Genomic DNA, 13,718 nt, shown 5'->3' with positions numbered 1-13,718 from the left:
TTTCTTAGTAAAGGGTACAGAGCTTAGGCTGTATACCCACTGAAGCATAATATGAAATATGACCTTAATTAAGAATTTTAATCTCTGATATCTATATAATTTGTAAGTTTATCACCAGGAAAGGTACTTTCCCCTAATATAATCTACATATTGGAAATATTTAAATAAAAATTTAAATATTGGAGATAAAAGCAAAAATAAACAAATGGGACCTAATTAAACTTAAAAGCTTTTGCACAACAAAGGAAACTATAAGCAAGGTGAAAAGACAGCCCTCAGAATGGGAGAAAATAATAGCAAACGAAGCAACAAAGGATTAATCTCAAAAATATACAAGCAACACCTGCAGCTCAATTCCAGAAAAATAAATGACCCAATCAAAAAATGGGCCAAAGAACTAAACAGACATTTCTCCAAAGAAGACATACAGATGGCTAACAAACACATGAAAAGATGCTCAACATCACTCATTATCAGAGAAATGCAAATCAAAACCACAATGAGGTACCATTACACACCAGTCAGGATGGCTGCTATCCAAAAGTCTACAAGCAATAAATGCTGGAGAGGGTGTGGAGAAAAGGGAACCCTATTACACTGTTGGTGGGAATGCAAACTAGTACAGCCACTATGGAGAACAGTGTGGAGATTCATTAAAAAACTGGGAATAGAACTGCCATATGACCCAGCAATCCCACTGCTGGGCATACACACTGAGGAAACCAGATCTGAAAGAGACACGTGCACCCCCGTGTGCATCGCAACACTGTTTATAATAGCCAGGACATGGAAGCAACCTAGATGCCCGTCAGCAGATGAATGGATAAGGAAGTTGTGGTACATATACACAATGGAATATTACTCAGCCGTTAAAAAGAATTCATTTGAATCAGTTCTAATGAGATGGATGAAGCTGAAGCCCATTATACAGAGTGAAGTAACCCAGAAAGATAAACACCAATACAGTATACTAATGCATATATATGGAATTTAAAAAGATGGTAACAATAACCCAATATGCAAAACAGAAAAAGAGACACAGATGTACAGAAAAGACTTTGGGACTCTGTGGGAGAAGGCGAGGGTGGGATGTTCTGAGAGAACAGCATCAAAACAAGTGTACTATGAAGGGTGAAACAGACCACCAGCCCAGGTTGGATGCATGAGACAAGTGCTCAGGGCTGGTGCACTGGGAAGACCCAGAGGGATGGGATGGGGAGGGAGGTGGGAGGGGGGATCATGATGGGGAACACATGTAAATCCAAGGCTGATTCATGTCAATGTATGGCAAAAACCACTACAATACTGTAAAGTAATTAGCCTCCAACTAATAAAAATAAATGGAAAAAATAAATAAATAAATAAATCCATTGTCTGCTCCAGGAGGCTGGAGGTTCCACCAAAAAAAAAAAAAAATTACAGAGGTCAGATATTACTTTGATATTCAAAAAACAAACAGTTAAGAATCAATCAACACAGCATTGTAAAACAATTTTCCTCCAATTAAAAAATAAATTTAAAAAAGAATATGAACAAATCTTTATCACTAGAAATTTGTGTTAAAGGATTTATAAGTTTGGATCATTACGAAGTTGCAAAATGTCTGAGGAACACTATTACTCTGAACAACTTAAGAAATGCATTGGTAGACATGACACAGTAGACTCTAAAATCAATATATTTTAAAAATGGTTCCACAGAACTACAAGACCATTGTATTTCAAAAAGGAAAAAGCAGCAGCACCAACAACAGCAATAAATCAATCAGGGTATTTAACAGAATATAATCCATGGGATGAGGTGATGAATAGAGCTGACTAAGATAGCTGATTGAATATAGAACTGAAGACATGAATTAAAGCTCTAATTTTCCTCCTTTTACACACCTGCTTCATTTCATTTTTACTGCTTGCAAAAGTTAAGGCAAATTCTAACACTGATTTTCAATGATATATGGAACAATATGGAATTATAAAAATACAGTTATATATCACTATAAAGGTGACTAGAGTTTCAAAAAGGACCATATAGAAGTATTAATACTGTTTTATTCACTATAGATGAAAGGAGAAAATACAGTTATTGCCTTTAAAGAACTGCAGAGATAAAAAGACAAGAAAAAATCTGGTGGTTAATAAAATGAAATAGTAAATCTAATTAGAAAGTGAAGAAGTAAAAGTAAACAAGAACAGAAATACAGAAAATGTGTTATTATTGACTTTAAGAGGAAGTGATGAGACGGAAAGAGATGTAATAATCCCATATCAAGTAAGTTGAAAGTGACCACTCACAGAGCTATTAAAGGACAAAAAAAAGGTAACTCAAAAAGGCATGCAATTTAATCATTCGTTAGATAATAGCAATTTGAAGGGGAAATGAAAATGTATCATTTTTAGCAGTCTTTCATCCTAAAAAAAGTACATATATGTAAAGATAGGTGTTTGCAATTGTACTATAATAGGAACCAACTTTGAAATGTCTTTAATAAAAGCAGGTTCAAACACTACTGCAAATATAAAAAACACCTACTTGTACCCAGTTCAGAGAGGACTAATTTTCAAAATCCTGTTAAAGGAAATGAAAACCAAACAGTACTGCACACAGTTAAATGAAATTCAAAATACAAGCCCATGGAACAAAGTTAACATTTATTAAGTACCCACATCATGCCTGGTACTTCTCTACCCCCACTGCTACCACCTTACTTCAGGCCTGCATTACCTCTCTCATCTGGATCATTGCACGGTAACAAGTATCTTAACAACCATTTTTTTTTCTTTTTCTAAAACTTATTTGTTTTTAATTGGAGGATAACTGCTTTACAATGTTATGTCGTTTTCTGCCATGCCTCAACATGAATCAGCCATAGGTATACACATGTCCCCTCCCTCTTGAACCTCCCTCCCGCTTCCCACCCCATCCCGCCGCTCTAGGTTGTCACAGAGCACCAGGCTGGTCTCCGTGTGCTATACCACAACTTCCCATTAGCTATCTATTTTACACATTAACATTCATTTTCTTTTCTCCAATCCATTCTGCACACTGACACCCAAAATGATTTTTCTTAAATGAAAATTTGATGTTGGTCTTTTGTTAAGAATCATTAAATAGATCCCATAGCCTGTAACACAATGTCCAAACTCTCTTAACTTCTATGATCTGATTCCCATCCTCCTTTCCAGTCTTTTCTCTCACCTCTTCCCATGACCACCCTTACTTTATACTACTCTATCTTTATACTTCATTTATTTTTAACTACCTGATGTTCCTGAAACTTGCAATGCTGTTTTATGCATGTGTTTGTTTTTTCCTGCTCATCCTCTTGAAGGGCCTTCATCTTTTGCCCTCACAGCAATGCAAACAGCTACCACGTCTATTTTCAATATCAGTTGAAGTCCTCCTAATGTCAACTCCCCATCCCCAACTTTTCCAAGAAAGAACTGAATATTCCATCCTGTACAGGGTGCCTATACAGATTTCTATTACAGGATCCATAAGTTTTATTGTGAAAGTGAAGTCGCTCAGTTGTGTCCGACTCTCTGCGACCCCATGGACTCCTCTGTCCATGGGATTTTCCAGGCCAGAGTACTGGAGTGGGTTGCCATTTCCTTCTCCAGGGGATCTTTCCCACCCAGGGATCGAACCCAGGTCTCCCACATTGCGGGCAGATGCTTTACCGTCTAAGTCACCAGGGAAGCCCCAATATATATATATATATACACACACACACACAATATATATAATAAATAAATATTTTCTTTATTGTGAAGATATGCTTATTAGGGGCTTCCTGGGGGCTCAGTGGTTAAAGAATGAGATTGCAATGCAGGAGATGAGGGTTCTATCTCTGGGTTGGGAAGATTTCCTAGAGAAAGAAATGGCAACCAACTCCAGAATTCTTGCCTGGGAAATCCCATGGACAGAAGAACCTGGCGAGCTATAGTCCATGGGGCTGCAAAAGAGACATTGACTCAGTGACTAAACAGACAGAAAAATGCTTATTAGACTGTAGGCTCCTTGGGAGAAGGAACCTAGTCTTATTTATCAATATATCCCTACTAACCAGCATAATAATTGGCATGTTGCAGATACTTGCAAAGATGTTAACTAATTAATGACTAAGCTTCATTATTTAGGTTAAAGCTTTTTCACAGTCTACCAAAAGCTACAGTCGATCATCAGTAACTGAGTTCCATCACTTATTTACCTGAAATGTCTAACTCCACAATCATCACCCTATTATACATCCTCATCCTGCATTTTAATGCCACACTGACTTTCCAGAAGCCCACATTCATCATATCAAAGCCCCATCCATGAACTTATAGTGAATGATATTTTAAATCCAACTGCCTCCGTTAATGTTTCTCCATAAGCTGGCCCTACCTTTATCTATCCAATTTCAACTCATCTGGTCAATTTCTTCATCATATCTTGAGTCTGGCACTTAAATTCTTACCTTTACTTTCAACCCAACTGTTTCATCCTATATTCTTATTACATACCTTATTCTTACCTAATGCAATTAAATATTAACCATCATTTATAGGCCAATCAGTCTAATTTTTTTTCCATTAAACTTTACCCAAATGCTTTCCCCTTCATTTTTAAACCAAATACATTCAGTACCAGTCACATCAGCACTTTTGCTTTTAAGAATGTTACTTTTTCTCCCCAAGTAGACTATCATTTCCTTCAGGTAAATCACATATACATCTTATTATATTTCCTTTCAGATTCCTGACAAGTCTTAGTTACTGTGATAGCAAGCCACCATAATATGGTACAGTTTTAAAAAAAAACTTTTCCAAAGCTTTTTTTAAACTAAAAAACATCCTCTCTTTAAATAAAATCTTATGTTGCAGCCCAATACATAAAAGCGATAAAAGGGGAGGGACTCTGAAATGAGGCATAGGTCTTGGAGTGCTGCCTGTCTGGCCTTCCCCTACTCGCTTAGCCACAGGGTAGCCCTGGAACACCTCTGTAAATCTTCTGGAGCTCCTTGGAATATAATTTGAAAGCTACTGTGTTCAAGTTCTAGCTCTGACACTTATTGGCCATGTACCCTGAGGTAATCACAGACTCTCTAAGCTTCAGTTTCCCAAGATAATGAATATGCATGAGAAAAGCCTTTGTAAACTTGAAGGCTTTACATATATGTAAATTTGAGTAATTTACAATTTCACAAGCCATGAGTTAAACTGATTATACAATGTTAACAATAGTTGCATGACATAATGGTACTGACTGAGAAAGCACTCTATATTTTATTTTTTTTTTATTTTTTTTTAAGCACTCTATATTTTAAAATCCAGCTTTATTTAAAACAAAATAAAGCATTCTAAATATCATTCAATTCTGGGAATCCCAGGTCCTCTTCCTTGTTTCTTGTACTTAGAATTAACTTTTTAATCTTGATTTGGGGGCAATAAAGTGTAATGATTAAAGGATATGTTTTCAAGTTGGGCAGACTTGAAGACCAGCTTCAGTACTAATTAGGTGTGTAAACTTGGATAAGTTACATAATTCTCTCCAAGCCTTAATTTCCTCATCTAGAAAAATGAAAACAGCACTATCAGCTTTTTAGTTGCTGCTAGACTAAGAAAAATAATCTGAACAAAATTATTTAGTAGAGTACGAAACCCAGTAAGTTAACTATTATTTTCCTCTTGGGAAGAGCCGTGGGAGACTTGAAACACTTTGCATTAAAGTAGCATTACTTTTTTTTCTTGGGCAAAGGGTCATAGCACTAAAAACAAAACACAGTAAGTAAAATCTGGATGAAAAAACATGACACCTTTCACAACTCAGAGTACCAAGTTATAAAACAGATGGTTTCTTTCCAGACATCTTCTAACAATTAAATAGCATTTCTTTCCTGTCTTGTTCTTTTAAATACACCCTTCCCCATGTACTTCAAAGTCATCAAATTATCAGCAAATGTTTATCAAATTAAACAGATTTCCTACAATCAGAAATTTACCACATAACTTTTTCTCCACACCCTCTCCAGCATTTATTGCTTGTAGACTTTTGGATAGCAGCCATCCTGACTGGCGTGTAATGGTACCTCATTGTGGTTTTGACTTGCATTTCTCTGATAATGAGTGATGTGGAGCATCTTTTCATGTGTTTGTTAGCCATCTGTATGTCTTCTTTGGAGAAAAGCCTGTTTAGTTCTTTGGCCCATTTTTTGATTGGGTCATTTATTTTTCTGGAATTGAGCTTCAAGAGTTGCTTGTATATTTTTGAGATTAATCCTTTGTTGCTTCGTTTGCTATTATTTTCTCCCATTCTGAGGGCTGTCTTTTCACCTTACTTATAGTTTCCTTTGTTGTGCAAAAGCTTTTAAGTTTCATTAGGTCCCATTTGTTTAGTTTTGCTTTTATTTCCAATATTCTGGGAGGTGGGTCATAGAGGATCTTGCTGTGGTTTATGTCGGAGAGTGTTTTGCCTATGTTCTCCTCTAGGAGTTTTATAGTTTCTGGTCTTACATTTAGATCTTTAATCCATTTTGAGTTTATTTTTGTGTATGGTGTTAGAAAGTGTTCTAGTTTCATTCTTTTACAAGTGGTTGACCAGCTTTCCCAGCACCACTTGTTAAAGAGGTTGTCTTTTTTCCATTGTATATCCTTGCTTCCTTTGTCAAAGATAAGGTGTCCATAGGTTCGTGGATTTATCTCTGGGCTTTCTATTCTGTTCCATTGATCTATATTTCTATCTCTTACACTGTTGGTGGGAATGCAAACTAGTACAGCCGCTATGGAGAACAGTGTGGAGATTTCTTAAAAAACTGGAAATAGAACTGCCATATGACCCAGCAATCCCACTTCTGGGCATACACACTGAGGAAACCAGATCTGAAAGAGACACGTGCACCCCAGTGTTCATCGCAGCACTGTTTACAATAGCCAGGACATGGAAGCAACCTAGATGCCCATCAGCAGATGAATGGATAAGGAAGCTGTGGTACATATACACCATGGAATATTACTCAGCCGTTAAAAAGAATTCATTTGAATCAGTTCTAATGAGATGGATGAAATTGGAGCCCCTTATACAGAGTGAAGTAAGCCAGAAAGATAAAGAACATTACAGCATACTAACACATATATATGGAATTTAGAAAGATGGTAACGACAACCCTTTATGCAAAACAGAAAAAGAGACACAGAAGTACAGAAAAGACTTTTGAACTCTGTGGGAGAAGGTGAGGGTGGGATGTTGAGAAAGAACAGCATGTATATTATCTATGGTGAAACAGATCACCAGCCCAGGTGGGATGCATGAGACAAGTGCTCCGGCCTGGTGCACTGGGAAGACCCAGAGGAATCGGGTGGAGAGGGAGGTGGGAGGGGGGATCGGGATGGGGAATATGTGTAAATCTATTGCTGATTCATGTCAATGTATGACAAAACCCACTGAAAAAATAAATAAAAAAAAAAAAAAGAAATTTACCACATAACAAATAACTTCAAAGCAACTATCCCTTTACAAATTGGAATGGTGGCTTCCTATGAGAAATATTGCTAATCATGGGCTATTTCTCAAAAAGATTGAAGTTTAAGTTAAGTGTAATTTTAGGAAAAATGCTAATTAAACGTGAAGTCAACTGAAAAGGGGAACTTCACTATCTTTAAAATTATAAACATAAATATGTGCAAGTCCTTAAAAGAATATTCTTTGTCACACAAAATTAAGTACCTGATAGAAAAGGGGTATGAGTTAAATAAAACAAGGCAAGTATACACTATGCAATTTTTTTTAAAGTAGAGGTATATGTACCAATATGGAAAGATCTACAAGAAACATCTAGGTGAAAAGAGCAAGTTCAAAAGAGTGTGTATGGTATGAGTCCATTTGAGTTTGTGTGTTTTTAAAGATATACAAACCTGTTTGTACACAGAAAATTTTCCAAAGACTATTCAAGATCCCTACTCACATTCTGTTATATAATTAAGAAAGGAAGCCAAACTGCTATCAATTTAATATTCAATAACATGGAAATTGAAATGATTCTTTAAAGTATTATAAAAATGACAGATTTAACCTTCATGCGGCCCTAAGCAAAGTGAAGTCAAGTCAAAGTCGCTCAGTAGTGTCCAATTCTTTGCAACCCCATGGACTGTAGCCCGCCAGGTTCCTCTGTCCATGGAATTCTCCAGGCAAGAATACTCAAGTGGGTTGCCATTCCCTTCTCCAGGGGACCTTCCTGACCCAGGGACTGAACCTGGGTTTCCTACATTGCAGGCAGACTTGTTACCACCTGAGTCACCATGGAAGCCCATGAGGCCCTAAGCTATTATCAAAGATTTGATAGAGACTATCACAAAAACGCTTTCCTAAATGCTCCATGAGTGAACTTTAAGTGGAAAAACAGCTCACTGATTAGAAAAACAAAATACTGGTACTACCCTGGCAGTCCAGTGGTTAAGACTCCATGCTCCCACTGCAGGGGGCATGTGTTGGATCTCTGGTTGGGGAACTAAGGTCCCACATGCTGCACAACTCGGCCATTCAAAAAAAAAAAAAAAAGACAAAAACAAAATATTTGCTAATATAGACAAAGGTCATTAAAATATTCCCAAATGCTTAATATTCATGTTACTTTAACTGACATATGTACACTGAGAATTAACTGAAGAAATCACTGATTTATATTAACATTCAAAAAATATTTATTCCTATTACCTTTTTAAATGAAACTGGTCCAGTCATATGAAGAACTCAGATACTATTGAATATTTTTTTTTTTTAACAAATGATTGAAGTGACTTTGGTAAAGTTACACTAACCTGTTAGCTGCTTTCCCAATTCTCTTAACAGCTACATGGAACTTTATGTGCTTAAATTCGAAACCAAGACAATAGGAAAAGAACCTCCCCTTATAATCCCCCCTAAAATGATGTTTTAAATAATCAGAATAGGTTTAAATATATATATATACACATATGGTTTTCTCTTATGTATAATAGGCTCTTATTAGAACAATGGACCAGAAGAAAGATGTAGATACTATTCCTGGCTTTGTCACTTATTAGCTGAGAGCTTGGCAAGTCATTGAATGCCTCTGACACTAAGTTCTCCATCTATAAAACAAGAGAGGTCTCTTTTCCAAGTATGAAAGTCTTGTGTTATGACAGTGAAAAATATCAAGTAAGAGACACTTATTTGCTGATTCTTAATTGCTATATGACAACAAAAAATGCTAAGGAAGAGACAAATCACATATATAATTATTAAAATTATGTATGCCCTCTACTGGAGATTATTAAAAGAGAACCATACTATGTCTTTAAGGTTTCTACTCAGAAATCCTTTTCTGCAGGGCTGAATTTTTTATTTGGCATAAAATATGTATTTCAGACTATACTATCTTTTGTGGTACTATGTGGAGAACTGATCTCTCATTTAAATACAATTTTATTCTCTTTGAAGAATTCTGAAATATAGCCTTAGTCAGATGAATAACTTTCATAGTAGTAATAAAATTTCCTTGATCTATATTAAGCTTTTTTTTTAAGCTAATATTCTAAGATGTTTACCTTTGGCAGCATGGGAGTATCCCTTTTCTTCTTCTTTTCTGAATTAGGGTCATCTAACAAGTCTGGCTCAAAAGTATAAAGTTCAGTCAGCTCATTCATGGTAAAATGACGTTCAACTTGCTGTTGATCAACAACTCGAAAAGACAGTGACTGCTTAGTTACTTGCCGATCATAAATCTTATCTTCCATGGTTCCCTTCGTAAAAAAGAATGAACAATACACAAATTTTGTAAACATGAAACTTAATCAAGAAGAAATATAGTTATTGGTTAATATGAAATAGCAAAACTTGATAGCAATATACTGCCATGAAGCAAATTTTATGAGCAATGTTGCTTAATTCATGAGATATTTTTTTTCTTGTTCAGAGTAGTTTATATTGATGAGAAATAAAACTATATTACTGGTAATCATCCTAAAATTTCTGACCAGTATGCATTCATGTATTGCTTTATATATTTCTGTACTTGGTGAAAGAACGAGAGCAGTCAGATACCAAGGTAAACAGAATAAAAGAGTACTTGAAATCAAATTTTAGGGGGTTATTGATATAAGAATCCAACACGGCAGTTTAATTCTTTTTCAGTGGAATATAACATGCTCTCAACAATCACTATAAACTGACTTTATGTAAAGTCTTACTTTCTACAACTTCAGGACAAAAAATTAACTACAATGTCATACCTATTATATATTCTATATAACACTCTGAAGTAGAATGGAAAGGAGGTCTCAATTTAAATAACAGGAAAGAGTTTACAGTGTAGTTTACCACCTATATCATGTACTCTTATGTATGACCAAAGATCTACCAATAAAACCTAGTCTCTGGTTGAGAAGCCCAGATTTGAAGGATGGTAGAGAAGGTAGCATCTGCTCCCAAAGAAGATGTAACAGTTAAAAGGGCAACTTGATTCTATAAACCTGTATAACATTGAACCACATCCACTTCTTTGATTTCATTTATTTGCCTTAAATTTCAGTTTCTGTTTCTTAATACCTGAGTTTACATTTAAAGGAAATTAATATTCTTGACTAGAAATATTACATATTCTTTGTAATTATTCTTTGTTATTCTAATACATTATTCATTTTATAATTAATACAAATTATAATTTTATATATATATAAATTTATATATATATAAATTTATATATATTAATATATCTAATTATAACCACACTCCTCAAACTAAGAGAGCATCTGGTGCCACTGAAAACAATGATCATTTGACCTTCACATCTATAAGCAAATTAGATTTAGTTACTGGCTTTTCTATGCATAGTAAGTAAATAAATTATAAAAGTTTAACTTTCTTAAACTAGCATGAAATTGCTAAATCTGTATACCTATGCAAATTCATCTCAATCTGAGAAATTAGAGACATGGACAAACTATAAAACAGAAAATCATGAGAGGTCAAAATTAACTTATATTGCTTTAAGAACAAGAATGATATTTTCAAATTTGTTTGCCTCTCTACAATGCATGTATATTCTGAATTTCAAAAATATTGTCAGTTTCACCCAATCTTTCAATATGAAAAAGAATATAAATTATAAGCCTACCTGAGCTAAGAACCTATATACATACACAGGTTTAGTTTGTCCAAAGCGATAAACTCTGAATATACTCTGGATGTCATAAGATGGATTCCAAGAGGCATCAAATATGATCACTCGATTAGCAGCTACCAGATTAATTCCAAGAGATCCTGCTTTGGTGGAAATGATAAATAATCGCCCTCTGAAAATGAAAACACAGAATAAATGTTTAGAGATGAGTGATTCATAGATATTTTATTTACAATATGACTTTTTAATCCTAAGGCAGTTTTTTGAACAATCATGAGTTCAGAGAATTCATTATTTGCTTACTGAAGAAAAGGACAAGTCTAAGGAGTTGGCGTTATGATTTATGTGCCCCAAAAGAATTGTAGTGCTATAAAATGAGATAGTCTGATGTAGGAATAAAGATAAATATGGAAATCACATGTTTACAATGTATTCAAGATATTTATTTATAGATTTCTCAGTAAATGTAGAAAATTTATGTACAACTCAAAAAATGTGTTCAGTAGTGTTATGAGCATTAAGTATATCAAGATGAAGGACACTGCTCAAGGAGCTCAGTGTAGGAGGGGTGGCTGATATAGAATTACAATTGTTGTTAAGTAGCTGTCCTATCTGACTCTATGCAACCCCATGGACTTCGGCCCACCAGGCTCCTCTGTTGATGGAATTTTCTAGGCTAGAAAACTGGAGTGGGTTGCCATTTCTTTCCCCAGGAGATCTTCCCAGACCAGGGATCGAACTCACATCTCCTGCATTGGCAGGCAGATTCTTTACCACTGAGTCACCAGGGAAGCCCTGCAATTGCAATATGATGTAACAAACGTAAACAGAAGTTAGATAGATGCAAGGTATAAGGTAACAGGTGCTGTGCTCAATATGTCAGCAAATTTGGAAAACTCAGCAATGGCCACAGGACTGAAAAAGATCAGTTTTCATTCCAATCCCAAAGAAAGGCAATGCCAAAGAATGTTCAAACTACTATACAAGTGTGCTCATTTCACATGGTAGCAAGGTAATGCTCAAAATCCTTCAAGCTAGGCTTAAGCAGTACCTGAACCAAGAACTTCCAGATGTTCAAGATGGATTTAGAAAAGGCAGAGGAGCCAGAGATCAAATTGCCAACAATGGCTGGATCACAGAAAAAGCAAGAGCATTCCAGAAAAACATCTACTTCTGGTTCACTGACTGCGCTAAAGCCTTTGATTGTGTGGATCACAACAAACTGTGGAAAATTCTAAAGAGATGGGAATACTAGACCACCTTACCTGCCTCCTGAGAAACCTGTATTCAGGTGAAGAAGCAACAGTTAGAACTGTACATGGAACAATGAATTGGTTCAAAACTGGGAAAGGAGCATGTCAAGACCGTGTAGCGTCACCTTGATCATTTAACTTATATGCAGAGTACATCACATGAAATGCTGGGCTAGATTAATTACAAGCTGGAATCAAGATTGCCAGGAGAAATACCAATAACCTCAGGTATGCAGATAATACCACTCTAATGGCAGAAAGCAGAGAGGAATTAAAGAGCCTCTTGATGAGGGTGAAAGAGAGTGAAGAAGCTGGCTTGAAACTTAACATTTAAAACACAGAACATGGCATCTGGTCCTATCACTTCAGGGCAAATAAAGATGGGGAAAAGGTGGAAACAGTGACAGATTTTATTTTCTTGGGCTCAAAAATCACAGAAGACAGTCACTGCAGCCATGAAATTAAAAGACGCTTGCTCCTTGGAAGAAAAGCTATGACAAACCTAGACAGCGCATTAAAAACCAGAGACATCACTTTGCTGACAAACTTCTGTATAATCAAAGCTATGTTTTTTCAGTAGTCACGTATGGATCTGAGTTGCCGTTGTGTTAATTGCTCAATCATGTCTGACTCTTTGCGACCCCATGGACTGTAGCCTACCAGGCTCCTCTGTCCATGGGATTCTCCAGGCAAGGATACTCGAGTGGGTTGCCATGCCCTTCTCAATGGGATCTTCCTGACCTGGAGATTGAACCCAGGCCTCCTCTATCGCAGGCAGACTCTTTACCATCTGAGCCACCAGGGAAGGGTACAGATGTGAGAGCTGGACCATAAAGAAGGCTGAGTGCCAAAGAATTGATGCTTTTGAATTGTGGTACTGGAGAAGACACTTGAGAGTCCCCTTGACAAAAAGGAGATCAAACCAGTCAATTCTAAAGGAAATCAACCCTGAATATTCATTAGAAGGACTGATGCCAAAGCTGAAGCTCAAATACTTTGGCCACATGACAGGAAGAGACCCTGATGCTGGAAAAGACTAAGGGCAGGAGGAAAAGGGGGCAAGAGGATGAGTTGGTTGGATGGCATCACTGACATGAGTTTGCACAAACTCTGGGAAATAGTGAAGGACAGGGAAGCCTGGCGTGCTGCTGTCCATGGGGTCGTAAGTAGTCAGACATGACTTACTGACTGAACAACAACAAGGTAACAAAAACAGGATCAAGAAGACAGAGGGCTCAAGGAAGAATGTATTCAAGAAAAAAGTAAACAAAACTGATAGATTACCTGCTACACTGGAACACAAGAATTTATATTTCTATAGAGAATTTGGGAATGAATTAGCAATA

General features: G+C 36.2%; 1 protein-coding gene across 13 annotated transcripts in view; it reads right to left on the bottom strand.

Moving 5' to 3' along the window:
- The window catches only part of ATRX (ATRX chromatin remodeler), a 277,372-nt gene that overhangs the window by 29,771 nt on the left and 233,883 nt on the right, over nt 1-13,718 (bottom strand). For all 13 annotated transcript variants that reach the window (XM_061136821.1, XM_061136832.1, XM_061136829.1 and 10 more), the window contains 2 exons: nt 11,114-11,291; nt 9,546-9,740 (listed from right to left, as the gene is read on the bottom strand). In XM_061136821.1, the coding sequence (XP_060992804.1) occupies nt 9,546-9,740; nt 11,114-11,291 (373 nt within the window). The remainder of the gene's footprint in view (nt 1-9,545; nt 9,741-11,113; nt 11,292-13,718) is intronic.

This window comes from Dama dama, chromosome X (genome assembly GCF_033118175.1).
Source record: "Dama dama isolate Ldn47 chromosome X, ASM3311817v1, whole genome shotgun sequence".
Lineage (NCBI taxonomy): Eukaryota > Metazoa > Chordata > Mammalia > Artiodactyla > Cervidae > Dama > Dama dama.
The sequence above is the reverse complement of the archived record's forward strand: the minus strand, read 5'-3'. Positions and strand labels throughout refer to the sequence as shown.